Raw genomic sequence first — 22605 nt, 5'->3', positions numbered from 1 at the left:
GTTAATTTACAAATATATGTTATATATGCTGTATGCACTCACTGCATTAAAATCCTTCTCCTGACCTACAAAGCTCTTACTGGTCAGGCACCATCATATCTTAAAGAGCTCATAGTACCCTATTACCCCAGTAGAGCGCTGCGCTCCCAGAATGCAGGGTTGCTTGTGGTTCCTAGAGTCTCCAAAAGCCTTCAGCTATCAAGCTCCTCTCCTGTGGAATCAGCTCCCAGTTTGGGTCCGGGAGGCAGACACACTCTCTACTTTTAAGAGTAGGCTTAAAACTTTGCTTTTTGTTAAGGCTTATAGTTATGGCAGGCTCAGGCCTGCCTGGACCAGCCCCTAGTTCCCATGATGCACTGAGCTTTCCTCCTCTCCCTCTCCATCTTTACACTTTCATCACAGTCCAATGCATGTTACTAACTTTATATCTTCCTGGAGTTTCTTTGTGCTTTCTCGTCTCGCAGGTTCCTGTGGATCGTGGTCCTGGTACGCCTGGCTGCTGCTGCCATGGGCCTGCCTGACTCTCATCACTACAGTTATTATTATTAGTCGTTGTTCTGTTACTATTAAAGTTGTTATTGCTATTATTAATCATATCTCAGTTATTATTACAGCTGTAACGACTATTATCAGTCATATTTCCATTATTATTATAATTATAGTTGCTATGGTTACTGCAGGCGCTGCTATACATCTCTGCCTGTCTGTCTGTCTTGTCAAAACTTAAATAACAGGAACACACATATATCACTACCACACCCCCACACAGAGTGACCGTTTGAACAGTAATTGAGAGAACATTTTGTTTACATATCTAACAACTGAAAACTAAGTGTCTTTGTTCAGACCCACAGACTCGATAAAGTGACGTTGGCGAGCAGTGGGCGGGATTCCGGCGGTCCTCGGCTGCCCATTGGTTGTTTGGGGACAGAAGGCTCAGTTGGCCGCTGGTGTAGTGGGCGGAGCTCAGTTTGAACCAAAGTCCCGCCGCAGAGAGAGTGTCAGGTTTCCTTTAGCGACAGTTAGCATGAAGCTAAGCTAGTCCTCCATCATTATCATCAGTGGACAACTTTGATAAAGCGACCTGCTCCTGGTTCACATCTGTGGCCTTTTAAGGACCCACACCGCGGTGTTTATACGGCTATTCTCCCCGGTGTTACGGCTCGGTTTGTAGCCGTGTAGTTTCATCTTTCTGGATAACTTTTACAGTTAAAGTGAGGCGGTTATCATGGCAGAGGGGGCGGACTGCGGCTCAGTCAACACCGCAAAGAGGAGACAACCAGCGGGGAGGAAGAGCCGGCAGAGCCAGCATAAGAAGACCTCCAGCAGCCGGGTACAGTCTGATACGATGCTAACAGAGCTAACTGTTAGCATCACAGTCCCGTTAGCTCGGCTGGTGTTTGGAAAGTTTTACTGAAGAACTGAAGTCAAAGTTTTCAACAAGTTTAAGGATGAACTGTGACCAAACTGCCGACATGTGAACATATACACAAGCTACTAAAAGTCAACAGTTTAACTTTGAGTGTTTGAGCTCTAAATAAACGATGAGTACATTATCATCAGTGTAGCTAACTTTTCACAGCAACAAGCTAATGTTTAGACAACAAACAGAAAACCAGCAGGCCGCCGGTGTTACACTGAAACCTGTACCCCGTCTCTGTCTGTGACACTACAGGGTGAACTGCTGGCAGGACAACACGATTTAAATAACACATTTCAGATCAGACCTCACACGGTTTTTTACAACGAATGCAAAAGCAGCACGGTATAAAAGTAATGAACTCTACAGGTTGAAGAGATGTGATGTTGGACTACAGACCTGTTAGCTGAGCACCAGGTCCTGGACACATAACCCACTGTGTCCCATACAGTCCCATAGCCAGAGATGCACAATGGGCGGGTATCGCACCCCAGTACCCCCCGGTGACGGGCCAACGCCCTAAAAAAAAAACCAATAAACAGAAAAACAAAAGAAAAGCAGCAAATCCTCACATTTGAACCTAAGTGTTGTAGCTGTAGATGGGGCTTTAGGGCACACATGAATAAAACGAAGGAAGCTGTGAGAGTTTAATATGGTCCTGGACACACTGACATGTGTTTAAGGGTTAAATGAGCTAAACGGCCTGAACAGTGTGACAGCAGAGGACTTGAAATATAGCAGAAGATGTAACATTAAAAAGCTGAAGAGAAAAAGTATAAAAATGACCTCTAAAGGAAAAAATGGTGTAAATGCAGCTTTAATCTGGAGGTTTTCTCTCTTCTTAAAACAAAAGAATCGACTAAATGTTGACGTTTGATTGTGAAAATTGTTCCTAGTTTTTTAGATATAAAGTTGGCTGATAATTTTAAAACCTGTCAGGTTAGTAAGGTACAGTTGTGAGAAGTAAAGAGTAAATTGTGAGAATTCTGAATGCAGTTTGGTGTGTGTGTGTTTTTGTTATTTCAGGTGTGTCTGGAGAAAGTTTTGGGTATCAGCACAGCCAGCAGCAGCGGTTTGACCTCTGACCCGAAGGCTGGGCTCATTGCGTATCCTGCAGGGTAAGCCCCGCCTCCTCTGACTCGTATGAAACGCCCCCCAAAAACAGTGACAGTTCGGTGTTTGGCCCACTGCAGGGTGTGATTTGTGCTGGTGTGTGAGGGTTTGTCTTTAAACTGTAGAAGAAGAAAATGACCAGAAACATCCGTCACTGTGGGAGACACGTATTTTAAAGCTCATACTGATATCTGATATTTTGCCAGCATGCTTTTCTGTGTCAGTCTCAGTACAAACATGAAGTTGAACCCTGCTGTGATTTTATTTGAGTGAACCCGACTGTGTTTGTGTTTCAGGTGTGTCATCGTGCTGCTTCACCCGAAGAAGAACAAACAGAGTCACATCATCAACACGTCCAGGTAGCTCCGCCTGCTTCACCTTCACCTGCTGACTTAACGTGTGACGGAGTTAAAATCCTGCCGTTTTCTGGAACTTTTCACCTAAATCTGCTCCAGCTTCTCAGGAAAAATACAGACTGCCAAAGCTAAATGCTAATGTCTCTACTGTCTGTAGTCGGAGGAGGCGGGGCTAACCCTGCAGGATAGGCAATGAGCCCAGTGTTCGTGTCAGAGGTCACACCGCTGCTGCTGCTGCTGGCTGTGCCGACACCCAAACCTTTCTCCAGACTCACCTGAAACAACACACACACACTGCCCCAAAACTGAACAGCTGTCGTGAGATCTTATGGACTTCCTGTCCAAGAGGTTAACTAGTTGTCCTCTTAAGAGGCTTGATTCTAAATCTAAATCTATGCAAGTTCACTTCAGATGTGAATCTAACACGATGCAGTGATATCTTACATGTGACCAGTAACTTTTTCATAACTTCTGATGAGGGCTGATGATGATGATGATGATGATGATGATGATGATGATGATGAGGAGGAGGAGGAGGACCTCTGGATGAAGGCAGGTTCTCAGTTGAGACTACACGTTCTGGTATACTGCTGTTACTGGGATGTGCAGACCAGTACTGGTGCTGTGATGGTGTCTAACCGGGTCGTGTGTTTGTGTTTCAGAAAACCCTTCAGCGCTCTGGCCTTCTCCCATGACGGGAAATACCTGGTCACTGGTGAGGTAAGAGCTGAGAGCCACACACCTGAGTCTGTTGTTGTCTCTGTGTGGACACCAGGGAGGACAGGTGAAGTTGTATAGACCTGTGTGTGTGTGTGTGTGTTTCAGAGCGGTCACATGCCCTGTGTGCGGGTGTGGGAGGTGGATGGAGGTCAGGTGGCCGAGGTTCAGTCTCATAAATATGGAGTTTCCTGTGTGGCGTTCTCCACCAACAGCTGCTACATCGTCTCTGTGGGATACCAACACGACATGACTGTTAGTGTGTGGGACTGGAGGGTGAGGACGCGCACACACACACACACACACACACACACACTCTTTCTAATGAGAAATATGACCGGATGGTCAGATTTACTGGCATCTGGAACCTCTCAGTTCGTTTTCAGTTTCCAAGGGTTGTTATGAACGGCCGCAGACCAAAGTGCCTCTGGACCTGCAGCCAGTCAGAGCGAGGAAACGTGTGACGTAGCGCTGATGCATCTTTCTTATCAACCAAAGCTTGAAGTGCAGATGTTTGTTCTTCTCTTAGAGAAAACACATCGTCCAGTTGATTTAATACCGACGCCACAGCAGATTCAACAGAACGTTCCACATCAGTCACTTTTATTGTTAATAAATAATATCTATAAATGAGTCTTTGAAGCAGTGAAACAAATTATTGTTGTTTCTATGACTTCCTGTGTAGGATATTATCATTAGTTATATGATTGCTGCTCTTTTCATGAACACGTTAGTACTTTCTACTAGAGCACATAGTACAGTAAATACTCTTGTAAGTCCTTTATACAGAAACGCTGCAGTAATAACTGGACATTAAGGTGATGTTTTGTCCGTACCTGCCTCCCTCCGGTCCTTCCTGTCTTTGTGTCTGAGAGCAGAAAGGTTCCATCATCGCCTCCAACAAAGTGTCCAGCAGAGTGTTCGCCGTCTCCTTCTCTCAGGACAACAGCTACTTCGTCACCGCAGGAAGCAGACACGTCAAGTTCTGGTACCTGGACGCCTCCAAAGAACGACGGGTACCGTCCTGACCTCGAATCAGCCAATCACAGCTCAGCCTTGACTGGTATAAAACTGACTGGTTTTCCTTTACACTTTTCACATTCTCCCTGAATCCAGGTGAACAGCACGGTGCCTCTGATTGGTCGGTCGGGGTTGCTAGGCGACCATAAGAACAACGTGTTCAGCGGGGTGGCGTGTGGGCGTGGCCTCATGGCGTCCAGCACGTACTGCATCACCAGCTCCGGTCTGCTGTGTCTGTTCAACAACAGCAGACAGCTGGAGGCCTGGGTCAACCTCAAGGTTAGTGAGGAGCACAGGAAGCCACACCTGCGCAGGTAAAACACACCTGTACGATTTATTTCAAAATAAGAGCTCATTGTTTCATATCTAATGATCTAATTAAAATAATGTTGTTGACAGACGGCGGCGGCGAGCTGTCTGGCCGTCAGTGAGGACTTTATCTTCTGCGGTTGTGCCGACGGCGTCATCAGAGTGTTCAGTCCGTCCAACCTGCAGTACATCACCACTCTGCACAGACCACACCCACTGGGAGTCGACCTCACCCAGAGTGTACAGCACGGGTACTAATACTGCAAACATACTGCAAACATACCGGTTAGTTACTGAGGAAAGACCTGGTAAATACTAACTGTGTATCTGTTCCCACAGCAACCTGTTACCTGCCGGTCCAGGTGCTCAGTACCCCGACACGTTGGCTCTGACCTTTGACCCCGCTGCCAGACACCTGACCTGTGTGTACAACGACCACAGTGTGTATGTGTGGGACGTTAAAGATGTGAGGAACGTGGGGAAGCTGTACTCTGCTCTGTACCACAGCAGCTGTGTGTGGAGCATCGAAGTAAGTCCACACCAGGAGTACTTCCAGTATTACCAGAAATACTTCTACATGTCATATATATACACACACATATATATATATATGAATGTATATGTATGTGTGTGTGTAGATACTGGTGTGTGTGTGTGTGTGTGTATGTGTGTGTGTGTGTGTGTGTGTGTGTGTGTGTGTGTGTGTACTGGTATAGTTTGTAAACCAGTTTGTACTTTTTCTCTTCAGGTGTATCCGGAGCTGTCAGGTGCGTCTCAGGCCTGTCTTCCTCCGTCCTCCTTCCTCACCTGTTCGTCTGATAACACCATCAGACTGTGGCACACCGACCCCCCCTCCGGACACAGAAACCTCTACAGCAACGTAAGACCAGCAACAGACAGGGAGACAGGTGTATACAGATGAACAGCTGTATACAGCTGGTGATGAAGTTCAGGTCAAAGCGACAGAAAGCCTGTAGAAGGTCTCTGTGTATTTGTTGTCATGCCTCACTTCCTGTTTGTTGTCATGCATCACTTCCTGTTTGTGTTTCAGGACCTGCTGAGGATTTTGTATGTGGGGGAGAACACGCAGCACCTGCAGGCAGAGGGGGAGAGGGGGGAGGCAGCAGGGGCTGATGGGAAGGCTGGGATCAGAGTGCTGGGTATCAGTCCTGATGGACAACACCTGGCAGCTGGAGACCGCTGTGGAAACCTGCGGTAAGACACAGACACACACGTTTGGACTTCTATACCTGTGAGGACAAATCATTCCTGAAAAACCATCACACCTAAAGGCCCAAACCTGACCCGAGCTAAACCTGATTCTAACCTCAACCCCCAGACTCACAATGTTTCTAATCTGTTACTGACTTTGTCTCCAGACGTACAAAGAAAAACAACTTAATAAAGAGAAAAGAAAGAGCGGGAAACAGCGTTTTCTCCGGTAGGCGGCCCACAGGAAACGGTTTTAATGTGAAACACATCCGCTGACACTTGGCTCCGCCCGTGACCCCGCCCCCAAAGCTGTGATTGGACCGTTGATTGTTTTTGACTTTAGCATGCTCAATGTGTCTCCATGTTTAAAAAGAAAAAGCTCCACATTGTATTCAGTGTTGGCAGCTCTGTGCTGCCCTCTGCTGGACAACACTGAAACACTACACACTCTCCTCTTCACTTTGTTTGGTTTAATGTGACGTCACAGTGAAAAACAATTCATTCAGTTATTAACGTGTATTTTACTTAATTATGACACAGTAAATTCATAAAAGGAAAATACATCGAACAACGTGTGTTGTATTTGACTTCATGTGTGATTTGTTTTTATTTAGGCCTTTCAAATCCTCCTGTACTGACATTTAAACTGAGCCATCACAGAGAAAGTCTGAGACAAAATGTTGAGGAGTGAAACCTGAACTGGTCCTCACAGAGAGATAAAATGTTTGTGTGTGTTCAGGATCTTTGGTCTGGAGTTTCTGGACGAGCTGGTGAAGATTGAGGCTCATGACTCGGAGGTGTTGTGTCTGGAGTTCTCCCCCACATCCACAGGTAAGACCTCGGGTCAAAGGTCACCACCAGGACAGCACTCGTAGATCAGAGGCTGTAAACGACCCCTTCGGCCGTTCACCACATGTGACCATCAGAGGACTGACTGGACCCCAGAAACAGAAGCAGCTTTGGTTATTTAATCGTTCAAAGCGAAACCTTTCGGAGCGGACTGTTGTGGTTGGTCCTCCTCACAGTCAGATCAGAAGGTGGATGTCGGTTGTAGTTTTACTGACGGAGGTTGGAACATGATGTCTGGAGTTCTGTGGGCTGGTTTGGGAGTTAGACGTGACGTATTGTGTGTTTGTTCCTCGCTGCAGGTGTGACACTTGAATGATGACTCTGTTGTTTCAGGTGTGAAACTGTTGGCGTCGGCCAGCAGGGATCGGCTAATCCACGTCTTCAACCTGGAGAAGGACTACAGTCTGGAACAGACTCTGAACGACCACTCTGCCTCCATCACTGCTGTCAGCTTCACTGGTAAAGTCAGATTCATGGTGGACACGAGGGGTTAACAGGGTTCCCTCTGTAGGTCCCCACAGTGTAGGGGTTGATTTATTCTGCAGACCTCTTGTGTCCTTCTGAATATGAGACAGTTCTGTGCAGCGACTGAAGGTTTGTAGTCTTTGTTCGATGTGTTACTGAAAGGAGAAGATCACTGAGTCTCTCCTGAGTCCTCTGCAGAGGACATGTCGGTCTGGTTCAGGAGTTCTTTCTACCACCTGACTGCGTCTATAACACACTGTTTCCTGCTGACAGGGAGCTGCTTTAATGACATGAAGTGTTGTTATGTGACTGTACCCCCGTGGTATTAAACCAGACTGTGTGTATCGGATGTGGACCGGGCTCATCGGTGTGCTGACAGAAACAGAGTTACCTGTGTTTCCTGTGTTCCAGGTGAGAGTCCACAGCTTCGAATGGTGAGCTGTGGAGCCGACAAAAGCATCTACTTCCAGACAGCTGAGCGGGTCAGTGTGAACGCACTCTGGTGTATAAATGAGCTTTATTCAGGTACAAACGACCATAAACTGTCCCAGTGTCCCATAATCCTCCTGTGTATGAACCGTGTCGTCATGTCTGTGGTGGTCCAGACGGAGGAGGGTCTGTCGTTCTCCAGGAGTCACCACGTGGTGGAGAAGACCACGCTGTACGACATGGACCTGGACTCATCGAGGACGCACGTCGCCGTCGCCTGTCAGGACCGAAACGTCCGGTTAGAAACAAGAAGACGCTTCAGGAGACATTAAAAAAGACGGAGTTGTAACGCGTGATGATCCGCTGAACACTGAAGCTGCTGTGTGTTTTTAGGGTGTACCACGTGGAGACCGGGAAGCTGAAGAAGTGTTTGAAAGGCTCGTCCAGTGATGAAGGAGCTCTGCTGAAGGTATTGATTATTGATTCATGTTGTTGGTGTCTGGCTGTCACAGCCTCCTGAATGAGTTTGTCTCTTTGTAGATGAAATAAATCCAGCTGATGGCTGAAACAGTGTCAGAGTTTATTATGTAGATAATTACAAGAATAAAAGTATTAAATCAGAGTGAAATAACCCAAAGAAAACGTCCTTGTTTGACTATGAGCCTCCTGCTGTGATGGACCTGATGTTCAGTGTCTTCACAGTAACAGAGATGCAACTGAGCTGCTGCTCTGTCGTCTCTGATGTCTTTAATATGATGTGCTGATGTTTCGGACTCTAAAGAAGAAGTGAACATGATGGCAGACTGACGGTTACTTCACTCTGTTGATGATCTCAGTCAAGTTTAATGTGGATTTAACCCTTTGAGCTGTTTCAGGACTCAACAGTAACCAGAGCCGTGACGGCAGATGTCCTGTTGTCTTTATATTCAGTGGCTTCGTAATAATCACATTATTGTTGGGTTCTTTAGTCTTTGGCAGCTACATGTCGACTGCACTGTGATGTGTACTCCCTCTGCGATGTGATTGGCTGATATTTGGTGCTGTCTGCAGGTTCAGATGGATCCGTCGGGGTCGTTCTTCGCCACCAGCTGCTCTGATAAAAACATCACCATCTTTGACTACGAGTCTGGAGAGTGTGTCGCCACCCTGTTCGGACACTCTGGTGAGTAAATCTAATAGTGTCTGTTAGTTTTTAAGGCAGTGGACAGAATGAGTATATTAACTGTTGGTTTGTTGCTGAAAGATTCTTCTCGGACCTGAGAGTCTTTTTCTCTCCGGAGCATCTTAAAATCCCTCAGAGACATTTCAAGTCTCAGTGTTAGTTTAGTTTTGGTTGACCCAGGAGCTGGTTTGGTTCAGTCGTCCAAACTGAAAGTTTATAGTTTTATAAAGTATTTTAAACTCTTTCAGGACCTTTTAGATGTTGTTCACGTTTGATTTACCTGCTGTGTTCGTTTCCTCAGAGATCGTCACCTGTATGAGGTTCAGTCAGGACTGCAGACACCTCATCACTGTGTCAGGAGACAGGTAAACTTTACTGACGTCAGGAGACAGGTAGACCTCACTGACGTCAGGAGACAGGTAAACTTTACTGACATCAGGAGACAGGTAGACCTCACTGACGTCAGGAGACAGGTAAACTTTACTGACGTCAGGAGACAGGTAAACTTTACTGACGTCAGGAGACAGGTAGACCTCACTCACATCAGGAGACAGGTAAACTTTACTGACATCAGGAGACAGGTAGACCTCACTCACGTCAGGAGACAGGTAGACCTCATTCACGTCAGGAGACAGGTAAACTTTACTGACGTCAGGAGACAGGTAGACCTCACTCACATCAGGAGACAGGTAGACCTCACTCACATCAGGAGACAGGTAGACCTCATTCACGTCAGGAGACAGGTAAACTTTACTGACGTCAGGAGACAGGTAGACCTCACTGACGTCAGGAGACAGGTAGACCTCACTGACGTCAGGAGACAGGTAAACTTTACTGACGTCAGGAGACAGGTAGACCTCACTGACGTCAGGAGACAGGTAAACTTTACTGACGTCAGGAGACAGGTAAACTTTACTGACGTCAGGAGACAGGTAGACCTCACTGACGTCAGGAGACAGGTAAACTTTACTGACGTCAGGAGACAGGTAGACCTCACTCACGTCAGGAGACAGGTAGACCTCACTGACGTCAGGAGACAGGTAGACCTCACTCAGGTGTCAGTTCATTGTTATTAAAGTCTGATCTGTGTGTGTGTGTGTATGTTGTGTGTGTGTGTGTGTGTGTGTGTGTGTGTTGTGTGTGTGTGTATGTTGTGTGCGTGTGTGTGTGTATGTTGTGTGTGTGTGTGTGCGTGTGTGTGTGTATGTTGTGTGTGTGTGTGTGTGTGTGTGTGTGTATGTTGTGTGTGTGTGTGTGTGTATGTTGTGTGCGTGTGTGTGTGTATGTTGTGTGTGTGTGTATGTTGTTGTTGTTGTTGTTGTGTGTGTGTGTGCGTGCAGCTGTGTGTTTGTGTGGCGGTTGGACTCTCAGATGACCAGCACCATGAGGAAGAGGCGGGGCCTCAAACTGAGCGCTGCACCTGAAACCTGCAGCCGCAGACAGCAACACATCAGGTGAGTGAGGTGATGAAGAGCTGCAGGAGGAAGGTGGTCTGAGATGATCCAGAGTTACTGGATCAGGTTTCAGTCTGCTGCTGAGGTTTGTTTCTGTGGTCAACCTGAAACTGTTGTTGTTTCAGAAGGGAGACCTTCATCACTGCACCCTCCTCTCAGCTGCCTCAGATGGAGGAAGAGGAGGAGGAGGAAGAGGCTGACCTCAGGACTCCAGCCAGACTGGACTCTGCTCACGGTGAGGAGTCCGTTCCTGTCCTGTTTGGTGGCAGATCCAAACCAGACTGGATGGTAGCAGTGTAGAACTGGATCAGCAGCTGCTGAGGCAGGTTGAACGTCCTGAGCTGGAACAGGAAGTACATCCTCTGCTGGGCCTTTCTGATGATGGAGTCTATGTTGGACGCCCACTTTAGGTCCTGGGAGATAGTGGATCCCAGAAACCTGAAAGTCCCCGCAGCAGACACTGTGGATAAAGGATCTAGATGGAAAGTTCGATCCTTCATTAGAGAGCTGACATGAGGAGAGACGACCTGCAGCAGAGGTCTCCGGTCAGACTGCTGTCTGTATCTGTAATGACGGACGGACGTCTCAGTGTCCCCCTGAGCCTTCAGGTCTCCCTGTGGACGTACAGAGCTACAGCTGGTCTTTAAGGACAGTTTGTGTTTGAGTCACGTTGTTGTTGTTGTTGTGTGTTTCAGACGCTCCGCTGCTTCAGACCAACGGAAAACTGCCCATGTGGTTCAGAAAGCTGGTCAGTTCCATGTTGACTGTTTGTTTCACTCCATTACTGATCAGTTTACAGATAATCAATCTGTTTGTAGATTGGTTTTCCTCCAGTGTGTGTGTGTGTGTGTGTGTGTGTGTGTGTGTGTGTGTGTGTGTGTGTGTGTGTGTGTGTGTGTGTGTGTGTGTGTGTGTGTGTGTGTGTGTGTGTGTGTGTGTATGTGTGTGTGTGTGTGTGTGTGTGTGTGTGTGTTCAGCAGGGTCAGGGCGGAGCCTCCTCTGGTGTCCAATCAGATGCTGAGCCTCGTCAGCTACGGAGTCGGTGGGCGGAGCAGCAGAACCCTCTGACCATCTGCTCCATCAACTCTCCGAGTCCCACCAAGAGTCAGGAGGAGGAGGAGCAGAGAGGGGAGGAAGAGGCTGACCTCCAGACTCCAGCCAGACTGGACTCTGCTCACGGTGAGGAGGAGGACTGGGGTCTGGTTACAGATTGTAAAGCCAGTTTGTCACACATTTGCCTCAAAGGTCTTTACAGTCTGTGCAGGATGTGACGCCGTCTGTCCTCAAGTCAGAGAAAGACAAACTGCACAAAGACTCTTTAACAGAGGAACAAGACGAGGTGGACCTGGTCTGATGCTGGACCCTGTTATATTACTGTTCCACAGTCAGTCAGTGGTCGAGTCTACAACGTGAATTACTGCATGCTAAATGTTCTTCTGCAGTTTTGTGTCGCAGTAATATTTGTTCTCAAAGTGTTCTGAAGGAGAATATCGTGACACGGTTAAACTACGTTTGAGTCCAAATTAAACTCTAAACTTTCCACTCATATCTGAAGATGTTTGACCTGAAAGAGAACGTACTCTGATGATCTATTGGCTCTTTCACTGGTGGAACTCACTCCGTTCTGAGTGTTTGTCAGACTGATTGTTGTTCTGTCTTCTTTAACTGAGCGCTCTCCCTCAGGCCTCTCCTGCATGGAGAGCTGTTTTCTCTGCCACTCTGCTCTCTGCTGGACTGGCACTGTCTCTACTTCCCACAGCAGCAGGTTTCATGTTGTTTTCCAGTTTCATTCCCTCTTGGTGAATATCAGCTTTTGTTCTGTCTCTGTGCAGATATGATGTACTGTGATGCATTGGTGAGGTGTGGACTGGTTATTGATTTCTCCTGATGTTTGTGTGCTTGGACCACATCCTGCTTCGGCCTCATCCCACTAGTGATATCCTTAGAGGGTGAAGCCTAAACGAAACAGAACGTTCCTTACGTACCGTCACTCCAGATTGTGAGTATAGACGCAGCCCGGCTGCCGTTAGTGTGTTCACCCCTCGCTCATGCAGCACTGAAGCAGGTCTTTGTTCAGGTATAATGGATCTAGATGGAAAGTTCGATCCTTCATTAGAGAGCTGACATGAGGAGAGACGACCTGCAGCAGAGGTCTCCGGTCAGACTGCTGTCTGTATCTGTAATGACGGACGGACGTCTCAGTGTCCCCCTGAGCCTTCAGGTCTCCCTGTGGACGTACAGAGCTACAGCTGGTCTTTAAGGACAGTTTGTGTTTGAGTCACGTTGTTGTTGTTGTGTGTTTCAGACGCTCCGCTGCTTCAGACCAACGGAAAACTGCCCATGTGGTTCAGAAAGCTGGTCAGTTCCATGTTGACTGTTTGTTTCACTCCATTACTGATCAGTTTACAGATAATCAATCTGTTTGTAGATTGGCTTTCCTCCAGTGTGTGTGTGTGTGTGTGTGTGTGTTCAGCAGGGTCAGGGTGGAGCTTCCTCTGGCGTCCAATCAGACGCTGAGCCTCGTCAGGTACGGAGTCGGTGGGCGGAGCAGCAGAACCCTCTGACCATCTGCTCCATCAACTCTCCGAGTCCCACCAAGAGTCAGGAGGAGGAAGAGGAAGATGAAGACTTCCACCCTCAGAGTCTGGAGAGTCTGCTGGGAGAGGAGGAGGAAGAGGAGGAGGAGGAGGAGAAGGAGGTGACTGATTGTTGATTGAATAAATAGAAAGGAGGGAACTATTTTCAGCCTGAAGTTAAACTCAATGATGAAGGTTGTTTGATGAAGAGTTCACAGCTGTCTATTTTTCTACTCCGCTAAAGTTATTAAGTCCAAAATGCCCCCAAACCCCCCCCCCCCCCCCCCCCCTACTGTAGAACCACCACAGGGAGAGACTGACCTCAACAATGTGGACTAACATGAAGGTGGATTTCATTCGTATAGAACTCTTCTGTAATGCAGGTCCCAGATCCAGAGTCTGTAGTGTGTTCCCACTGGAGAATAAATAAACTCCAGCAGTCTTCAGGTGTGAACAGATACCTGACTGCCTCTGACTGTGTGTGATGTTCAGGTGCTGCAGAATCCAGGTGAGGACAGGGGCAGGTCCGGCCCCAACAACACTACGGCTGACAGGTGAGGTTCACCTTCAGAACCTCCGAATCAAACGTGACGAACAAACCGATTCTTTCCTTGATGCTTCTGAGAGACGCAGCTGAGTCCTGTCCCCTGTTCCTCATCATCACTGTGTCTGTGTGTTTGTGTTTTCAGGGAGTTTGACGTTGAGGGTGTGACAGACCCTCGGGGGTCTCTGACCCAGCTGGGGGTCAAAGGTCAGGGGGCGGGGCCAGTGTGGAGCACTCAGCTGAGTCCAGACTCCGCCTACTCTGAAGACTTAGCAGGAAGTCTGGAGCAGCAGCACGACGCCGGTCAGAGAGCAGGATATAACTTTATTATTGTTAATATTGTTAATATGATTCTATAACCTCCTCTCTCCTGTATCAGACACAGACTCTCTCAGTCAGGGCAGCTCTGTGGGCAGTTTGAGTCTGGAGGACGACGAGGACAGAAACTCTCTGAAGAACCACTTTGATACTCTGGCCTCCAGTCTGAGCGACGGTACCAGACCCTGTCCAGCATCATTAGTCTGTAATGTTGACTGTCTCCTCACGTTGGCTGAGGTGTTGTGACCTTTGACCTTTCAGAGAAATTTGACACAGACCTGAGGACTCTGCAGCCTCCAGAGGAAAAACCCTTCCTGAATTCTCGACTCAGCATCTCCACCCGCTTCCTGTCCCGCTTCCAGGACAGAATCAGGTCAGTCTACCCACAATCCTCAGGGACTTTGTGGATGAGTTTTCTATTTCGAGTTTAGCTGGTGGCTGTTGATGGTCATGGTGATAACAGTCGGTTCCTGCTGTGTTTTTAGGGTGTGGCCGACCCGAGCTCCGCCTCCTGCCTCAATCCCAACCAGGATCTCAGAGGAGAGCAACGTCAGCAACGCACCGGTACAAACACACCTGAAACACACCTGAACGACATTAAACACACCCAAACAACATTAAACACACCTAAAACACACCTGAGCAACACAAAACACACCTGAAACACACCTAAGCAACACAAAACACACCTGAACAACATTAAACACACCTGAAACACAGCTGAGTGACATTAAACACACCTGAAACACACCTAAGCAACACAAAACACGCCTGAAACACACCTGAGCGACACAAAACACACCTGAACGACATTAAACACACCTGAAACACACCTGAGTGACCGTTGACACACCTGAAACACACCTGAGCAACACAAAACACACCTGAGTGACATTAAACACACCTGAGCAACATTAAACACACCTGAAACACAGCTGAGTGACACTAAACACACCTGAAACACACCTAAACAACATTAAACACACCTGAAACACACAAAACACACCTGACCAACACAAAACACACCTGAACAACATTAAACACACTTGAAACACACCTGAACGACATTAAACACACCTGAAACACAGCTGAGTGACACTAAACACACCTGAAACACACCTGAACGACATTAAACACACCTGAAACACAGCTGAGTGACACTAAACACACCTGAAACACACCTGAACGACATTAAACACACCTGAAACACACCTGAAACACACCTGAGCAGCATGACGACTGTCATGATTTACCTGATAACATGCTCATTTGCATTCTGTAGAACGACACATTGACAGTTGGTGAATACAGTTTCACTAAGACAATCGGTGACTAAACGTTTGTTTTCAGGTGAACTCCGAGTCGAGCAGCGAGGTCACCTCGACTGAGTCGACTCAGAAAGAAAATCCCAACAGTCCAGGTGAGTCTTCAGTTTCTGTGTTGGTGGTTTTCTGACTTGCAGAAACGATTTAGTGCTGTGAACAGGAAGACATGTTTTACAGCAGCACGTTCAGCGGAGTAATAAACTAGAGTTTGAGTTGTGCCTCAGCTTCATCTCCAGAACTGGATTTTTAAAATAAAAGCTCCAAAAGGTAATGGGAGCTTACGTCAGGCTTTCTGAGCGCTGAAGACTTTCAGAATAAAAATCTCAATGACTTTTTGTCTTTGCACACAACTCAGCTCCTTCCAGCACACGGCAGTGCTCAGCTGAAGGTTTATTCCAACCAAGACGCTGTGTTTACACTGTACTCTCACTGTTGACTCTATAGTTTGCCACCTTTATCCCTCTCCTATTATTCCAACTCTTCAGACTCCTTCATCCACAGTTCTGGTGTGTTTATTTAAATGTATCTGTAAGAATATGAAACTCATGAAAGCTTCAGTTCTGAGTATCGGTGTGGAACCAGTCAGAGCAGCTGGACTGGTTTAACAGCAGGAAGATAATGTGTATCATTTCCCCTCAGGGATCAATAAAGAAAGTATTCAATAAAGTATTTCTGATTCACATGTTTATTGCTGATGTTCTTCTAAACCTGCACGTCTGCAAGCAACACAAACTTTCTCTGTGGTTTCAGCTCCACTCACACAATTTACACCTACAGTTCGGTTTCTATTTAGTTTCAGTTTTCATACTTCGATGGAGATGTTTTCTCTTTCCTCCTGCAGTCTGTGAGGCGACCATGAATCAACGCCGGTTCGTCACAGTAATGATCTCTGATGTCACTGATAGGAGGCATTACTTTGTTTCAGCATTTCTGCTGAACTGATGGTCGACACAATTGTTGTCCGATATGTCATTCTCATCAAATATTAGTCCTTCATTTAGAAGCTGAATGTTTGTTTGATCAGTGTCCCTTCTCCTCTGATTGAAGTTGAAGTCAGATTTTGAATTCTCCTCACTTTTTGTGTCAAGAAATATAAGTTTTGATGATGTCCAGCATCATCATCATCAAAATATGTTTTTCGACATATTTGTTGAAACGGCACGGAGTAACGCACAGAGTATTAGAGTAACGCATGGAGTAACAGAGTAACGCTCTGAGTAACACAGTAACGCTCAGAGTATTGGAGTAACACAGTAACGCTCGGAGTAACGCTCGGAGTATTGGAGTAACACAGTAACGGTCGGAGTATTGGAGTAACACAGTAACGCTCGGCGTAAAGAAAAGTCCTTCACAGGCATAGCTAGCCCAGCTCTGTGGCGTACTCTCCAAGACGGATGGAGAACAGGAGGATGTACTGAAATGTTGAAGTGTTTGTTTAAATCTTTGTGAGGTTTGATAGAAAGAACAGAAGCTCCAGGATGCCTCCCTGAGGGACCCCACGTGTTACTAAAGACGGGGAGGGGTGTGTGTGTGTGTGTGTGTGTGATCACAGTTAGATGCAGCCTCTCAGTCCTTCGTCGTAGATCTTCCTGCAGGATTTCCCATCAGCCCCTTCGCCGCCCAACACGCCGACGACACACTGTGGTGGTCGTCCAGTGCAGAGAAACCCTGCGAGGTGTGTGTGTGTGTGTGTGTGTGTGTGTGTGTGTGTGTGTGTGTGTGTGTGTGTGTGTCCAGGTGTGTTGTGTTTTTCGGGTTTTCTTTTTGCTGTAAAACTCACGAGGTCGGAGGTCAAACTGTCTTCTCTCACTTCACCCTGACAGTGTGGGTGAGGGTTAACTCCAGGTCCTGGTCCTGGAAGAGATTCTGTATTTAATCTGTCGTCACTTTGTAGTTTCTGACCTTCTGCTTCTTTAACCAATCAGACGTCACCTCCAGGACTCTGGTGGCCCACAACAGCAGCGTGGTGTCCGCAGTCCAGCAGGGGGCGTCTCGGATCGGATACCTGGGAACCACAGCCAGCTCCAGGGCCAAACTGAGCCAGGACCCCCCCAACTCCTCCACCCAGGAGGAAGAGGAGAAGGAGAACCTGTCCTCCTCCGCAGACCTCCAGCCTCCTGCCCCACTGCTCTCTGCTGGTCTGGACCTCCACAGCACCAAACCTGACCCCCATCAGGACCAGAACAGCAGGTAACACCTGGTCCCACTGCCAGCCCACTTTCTTTTTTATGTTGAACAGTTTTGACAAATTTACAGAAGCCTGCCAGAGCCAAAATACTTTGAGAAAGAAGTTGAAATATTTTGAAGGGAACAAAAGTCGTAATGTTTTAATTAAACCTTCTTTGAGAAATAAGTAATAAAAAGTTGTCATATTTCGGAAAAAGAAGTTTTGAATTTGAGAGATAAAGTTGTAGGAAGTTGTTTGAGTTTAAGAAAAAGTCAGTTGAGAAAAAGGTCATAATATTTAAGTGTCTATTCAACTTCCTTTGTATTATTTTAATGTTTCATGCTGTTTCTCGTCTTCGTTGCTCCCGTCAGCGTCGCTCTGTCGTCCCAGAAGTCTCAGCATCACGTGGTCTTGGCCACACCCACTGAGGTGATGTCACTGGACGAGGTCAGGAGGTGCAGCGTCGAGGAGACACTGACCAATCTAAACCAAACCCTCATCCTCAGCCCCGCCCCCTCCATCACACCCACAGCCACACCCACGGCCTGTGACATCATCAGCTCTGACATCATCACCCGCTCCGCCTCCAGGCAGGACGAGGGTCCAGGAGGATCCGAGACCAGAATCCAGACTGATCCAGGTGAGACATACGGACAAAGACAACATCTCAAAATGTTTTTTTGTCTTTTTTCACTTTTCAAGTTATATTATGACTTTTTCTCGTGATGTCATGACTTTGATATTACGACATGACTTTTTCTCAAAATATTAAAAGTATTTTATGTAATATTGTGACTACAACTTAAAATATTCCAGTTTTTCTTTTTCTCATATTACGACTTTTGACGAGTTTCTGTTCGATCCGTCCTCTCCTTGTTGTTCCCACCATCAGACCCGTCTTTGGGAGCCGAGTCGTTGTCGTCTAACCTGCCCACCTCTTCCTCTTCTCCTCTGTCAGAATCACTCCGCCCCCCTCACACAGGTAACTTCCTGTAACGTTCTCACCGGAACATCCTCCTGTCTAACACTATCTACTGCTCAGATGATCCTGAAGGTTCCTGATCCTCAGTTCTGCTCCTCAGAGGATGAACCCTTTACATGTTGCTGGTCTTTCCTGTAGCGCCCCCCTCAGGACAAACTGTGCATGTGTTCAGGCTCTGAGAAGATTAATCATCAGGACGTTTGTTGTCGCAGGTTCAGGTGATGTTGAAGAGTCGCTCAGTGTGCAGAAGTGTCAGCAGGTCGCCAACGAGCTGAGACAGACAGCCAGACGGGCCGTGCAGCTCCACCAACAGGTGACCTGTCTGTCTGTAACTGTCTGTCTGTAACTGTCTCTCTGTCTGTCTGACTGTAACTGTCTGTCTGTCTGACTAACTGTCTCTCTGACTGTAACTGTCTGTCTGTCTGTCTGTCTGTCTGACTAACTGTCTCTCTGTCTGTCTGACTGTCTGTCTGACTGTCTCTCTGTCTGTCTGACTGTCTCTCTGACTGTAACTGTCTCTCTGTCTGTAACTGTCTCTCTGTAACTGTCTCTCTGACTAACTGTCTCTCTGTCTGTAACTGTCTCTCTGTAACTGTCTCTCTGACTGTAACTGTCTCTCTGTCTGTAACTGTCTCTCTGTGTGTCTGTCTGTAACTGTCTCTCTGACTGTAACTGTCTCTCTGTGTGTCTGTCTCTCTGTAACTGTCTCTCTGTGTGTCTGTCTGTAACTGTCTCTCTGTTACCGTCTCTCTGTGTGTCTGTCTCTCTGTAACTGTCTCTCTGACTGTAACCGTCTCTCTGTGTGTCTGTCTGTCTGTAACTGTCTCTCTGTAACTGTCTCTCTGTAACTGTCTCTCTGACTAACTGTCTCTCTGTCTGTAACTGTCTCTCTGTAACTGTCTCTCTGACTGTAACTGTCTCTCTGACTGTAACTGTCTCTCTGTCTGTAACTGTCTCTCTGTGTGTCTGTCTCTCTGTGTGTCTGTCTCTGTAACTGTCTCTCTGACTGTAACTGTCTCTCTGTGTGTCTGTCTGTAACTGTCTCTCTGTAACTGTCTGTCTCGTGTGTCTGTCTCTCTGTAACTGTCTCTCTGTAACCGTCTCTCTGTGTGTCTGTCTCTCTGTAACTGTCTCTCTGACTGTAACTGTCTCTCTGTCTGTAACTGTCTCTCTGTAACTGTCTCTCTGTAACTGTCTCTCTGACTGTAACTGTCTCTCTGTCTGTAACTGTCTCTCTGTGTGTCTGTCTCTCTGTAACTGTCTCTCTGACTGTAACTCTCTCTGTGTGTCTGTCTGTAACTGTCTCTCTGTAACTGTCTCTCTTGTGTGTCTGTCTCTCTGTAACTGTCTCTCTGTAACCGTCTCTCTGTGTGTCTGTCTCTCTGTAACTGTCTCTCTGACTATAACCGTCTCTCTGTGTGTCTGTCTGTCTGTAACTGTCTCTCTGTCTGTAACTGTCTGTGTCTGAATCAGTCGGGGAGTTCCTCGTCTTTGTATCTGCCAGTTGACCGATGACTCTCTCCTTTATATGAGTCCCGTTCATGAAGACGATCATGACTTTGTGAAAAAACGGGATTCCTTAGAGTGAAGTCAATTTTTCAAAATGGCTTCAGAGTTGGAGAGAAACTCATCTTGAGAAAAATGACAACAGATGTAAAGACCAGTAACTTAAAAACAGCTACTTTATACAAGTGAAGCATGACTCAAAGTAAAGGGACACACAAGGGAATACTTTTATTTATATATATATTTATATATATATATACTTTTTCTAGTAATATTCTGACTTTTGATAATGAAGTGTTGTGACAGATGACGGCTGTGATGAGTTTTATTTCTCCCTCCTGCAGCTCAGCGTGTCGCTCGGCGGTTCAGAGCGCCGTCTTCAGATGTCGTCCGTCCTGCAGGAGGCGTTTGATGTCGTTCACTCAGAGCTGCAGGCGGTGCTGCGGGGGGGAGACGGGCGGGGCAGCGACGCCCCCTCTGGTCGACTGGAGGACGACGGGACGACGGCTCTGCTGGAGAAATACTCTGAGCTGCTGGTTCAGATGACCCAGAACAAACTGAACCGACTCTGAACCAGGACCAGTCGCTCTGCTGCTCTCTGTACGGAGGCTGAAAGAGGACAAATTTCACTTCAACATCAGCCTGAGCGACTCAGCTGGTTTCATTCAGCTGATTTTATAAACATCAGTATTAAATTTAATGCACTTTATGTTTTATACAGCAGCAAAATGTTTTATTTGTGTTTTAAATCAGTTTGTTGATTAAAAACTTGAGCTTTATATGTTTTATTAATTAATGTGTCTCAGAGTTGAATGTGTTTTCTCAGGCTTTAAATATAGAGAAGTTTTACTTTAAACAACATAAAACCTTGATCATAGTCACTGTATCATCAGTGATGTCATAAAACAACAAACAGAAAACACTCGTCCAAATATTCACCCCCGACTGAATAAAAAACTTCAAGGGAAAACAAAATTAAATTAAATTAAATTAAATCAGTAGAATGATGTCAGTTTTCTTCCTGCTTTTTGCTTATGGATAAAAAAAATATGTACATGTGTGTGTGTGTGTGTATATATGTGTATAGTTTTATTTTTCTTTCCTATATTTTGTTGTTGTAACACTAAATTATAAGAAACATTTTGTTTTAATGAGATTTTTTTTGTTGTTTTAATGAACATTTAGTGATCCAACGAAACTAGAGGCCATCTTGTCATTGATCACAGCAGCTGTGACCGTCTGACCCGTGAGTATTCAATCATTACTGTATTGATACGTGAGTACTCAGTACTCAGTAGTTGACTGAAGACGACTGGATTCAATAAGTGATTCAAAACTAGATTCAGATTTCATAAAATTCTAGCGAACACACAGATGCAGAGCTGAACAATGAATAAAGGATCTGAGTTCTTCCTCAGGTCCGTAAATCAATCTGAGACTGAACTCTGAAGTAAACAAGAGACAGTCAACATGTATTAAGAGGTTTTATTAAGTATTAGCATCACATTAGTAACAGTCTGGAATGAAATGTCTTCTGTTGGTCCACTTCAGTCTTCATTCATAAAATATTGTTAAGCATTGTAGACTCAGACCCAACAGTTTTGTGGCCGTAAACCTTGTCGATAAAGTTTCTAAAATCCTTGAGAGACAAAAGTGACTCTTGAGTCTGACGGCAAACAGCAGCTAATCATTAAATCCCTTTCTGATCACAACATGAGGAAACAACAAAACATGGAATAAAAAAAACTGGACACGAGAGGAGGCTGCAGGATCCACATGCTGAAGGATCGAGACCTCCAAGTAAACGTCAACTGCCAGAGGACACTTCAGATTTCATGAAATCAAATCTTCTCTGTATAGTCCTTTTTATTGTTAGTGGCGGAGTCTGCCATTCCCACACTGGATTCAAGTTGCCTTCACGGACATGAGGGACTGACAGGAAGTGACGGTATGATCCAGTGTTACAGTTTGCTGAAAGGTGGCGGTCAGTGCTGACCTCAGTTTCCTGTGGCTGCTTCACAATAAAAGCCAGCCCGTGTTGGGCCAGCAGAAGTGTTTTAATGTGAAGCAGCAACTCGAGGAAGTGTTGCGTTAGCCCACAATGTGCTTCAGTTTTTTCCCTCTGCTGTTGTTGAGACAATATTACCAGTAAATATTTATATAGTTACAGAGGGATTTAAATGACATGCTTCACTCTGATTTATCCGTTCAGAGTAGACACGGTTCAGTGAGCATGACGTTTCTGATAGATAACAACAGTCAGAGAGAGCTGACTACACACAGACAGGAAGTGACCCCCCACCTTTACAGTTACTGACCTGAGTTATTTATGTTTAAATAATATTTAAAGGCGTAGATTCAGTCGCTGCTTTTATTAAACCACACAAACACGATGGCGTCTGAACGACAGGTGACCGCCTCCCTTCATGACATCATCGTTAACAGGTCTCTCCGACAGTAACTGAATTCATTTCCTGTTCTGTAACAACGATTAGCATGCTAACAGTGTGAGCACGGCGCAGTATTTACTGTTTACTGTTATCTAGTGCTGAAATTAAAGGAACAGTTCAACATTTTAGATGGAGTCAGGTTAGCTTAGCTTATATTTAGCCATCATTTAGCTACTGGTTATTCAGTTTTCTGGCCAGAACAAGCAGTTTTTCACTATTTCCTGACATTTC

The 22605-nt window shown here is 46.2% G+C and overlaps 1 protein-coding gene across 1 annotated transcript; it reads left to right on the top strand.

Annotated features, from left to right (window-relative positions):
* Positions 1 to 1228: 1228 nt before the first annotated feature.
* Positions 1229 to 21003, top strand: LOC139284889 (mitogen-activated protein kinase-binding protein 1-like). The gene is made up of 36 exons (XM_070905240.1): positions 1229 to 1333; positions 2447 to 2538; positions 2830 to 2892; positions 3552 to 3609; positions 3715 to 3882; positions 4485 to 4622; positions 4723 to 4905; positions 5026 to 5186; positions 5275 to 5464; positions 5684 to 5815; positions 5987 to 6150; positions 6887 to 6978; positions 7330 to 7455; positions 7873 to 7949; positions 8073 to 8188; positions 8284 to 8359; positions 8941 to 9052; positions 9354 to 9417; positions 10393 to 10506; positions 10632 to 10741; positions 11202 to 11254; positions 11484 to 11685; positions 12812 to 12864; positions 12980 to 13204; positions 13575 to 13636; positions 13772 to 13929; positions 14006 to 14119; positions 14206 to 14317; positions 14430 to 14508; positions 15295 to 15364; positions 16822 to 16944; positions 17195 to 17459; positions 17808 to 18076; positions 18329 to 18418; positions 18631 to 18731; positions 20269 to 21003. Exons 1-36 carry the CDS (start codon positions 1229 to 1231, stop codon positions 20494 to 20496), a joined length of 4545 nt encoding a protein of 1514 aa, XP_070761341.1. The 3' UTR covers positions 20497 to 21003.
* The last annotated feature ends 1602 nt before the right edge of the window (positions 21004 to 22605 follow it).

The sequence above is a fragment of the Enoplosus armatus genome, chromosome 5 (genome assembly GCF_043641665.1).
Source record: "Enoplosus armatus isolate fEnoArm2 chromosome 5, fEnoArm2.hap1, whole genome shotgun sequence".
NCBI classification, from domain to species: Eukaryota; Metazoa; Chordata; class Actinopteri; order Centrarchiformes; family Enoplosidae; genus Enoplosus; species Enoplosus armatus.
The sequence above is the reverse complement of the archived record's forward strand: the minus strand, read 5'-3'. Positions and strand labels throughout refer to the sequence as shown.

Bases quoted from the DNA above. Each gene is read 5' to 3' on its own strand.
- LOC139284889 (XM_070905240.1), top strand. From the start codon at position 1,229: ATGGCAGAGGGGGCGGACTGCGGCTCAGTCAACACCGCAAAGAGGAGA. The intron at 6,979-7,329 runs GTAAGACCTCGG...CTGTTGTTTCAG, and splicing joins GTTCTCCCCCACATCCACAG to GTGTGAAACTGTTGGCGTCG. The intron at 11,255-11,483 runs GTCAGTTCCATG...GTGTGTGTTCAG, and splicing joins CCATGTGGTTCAGAAAGCTG to CAGGGTCAGGGCGGAGCCTC.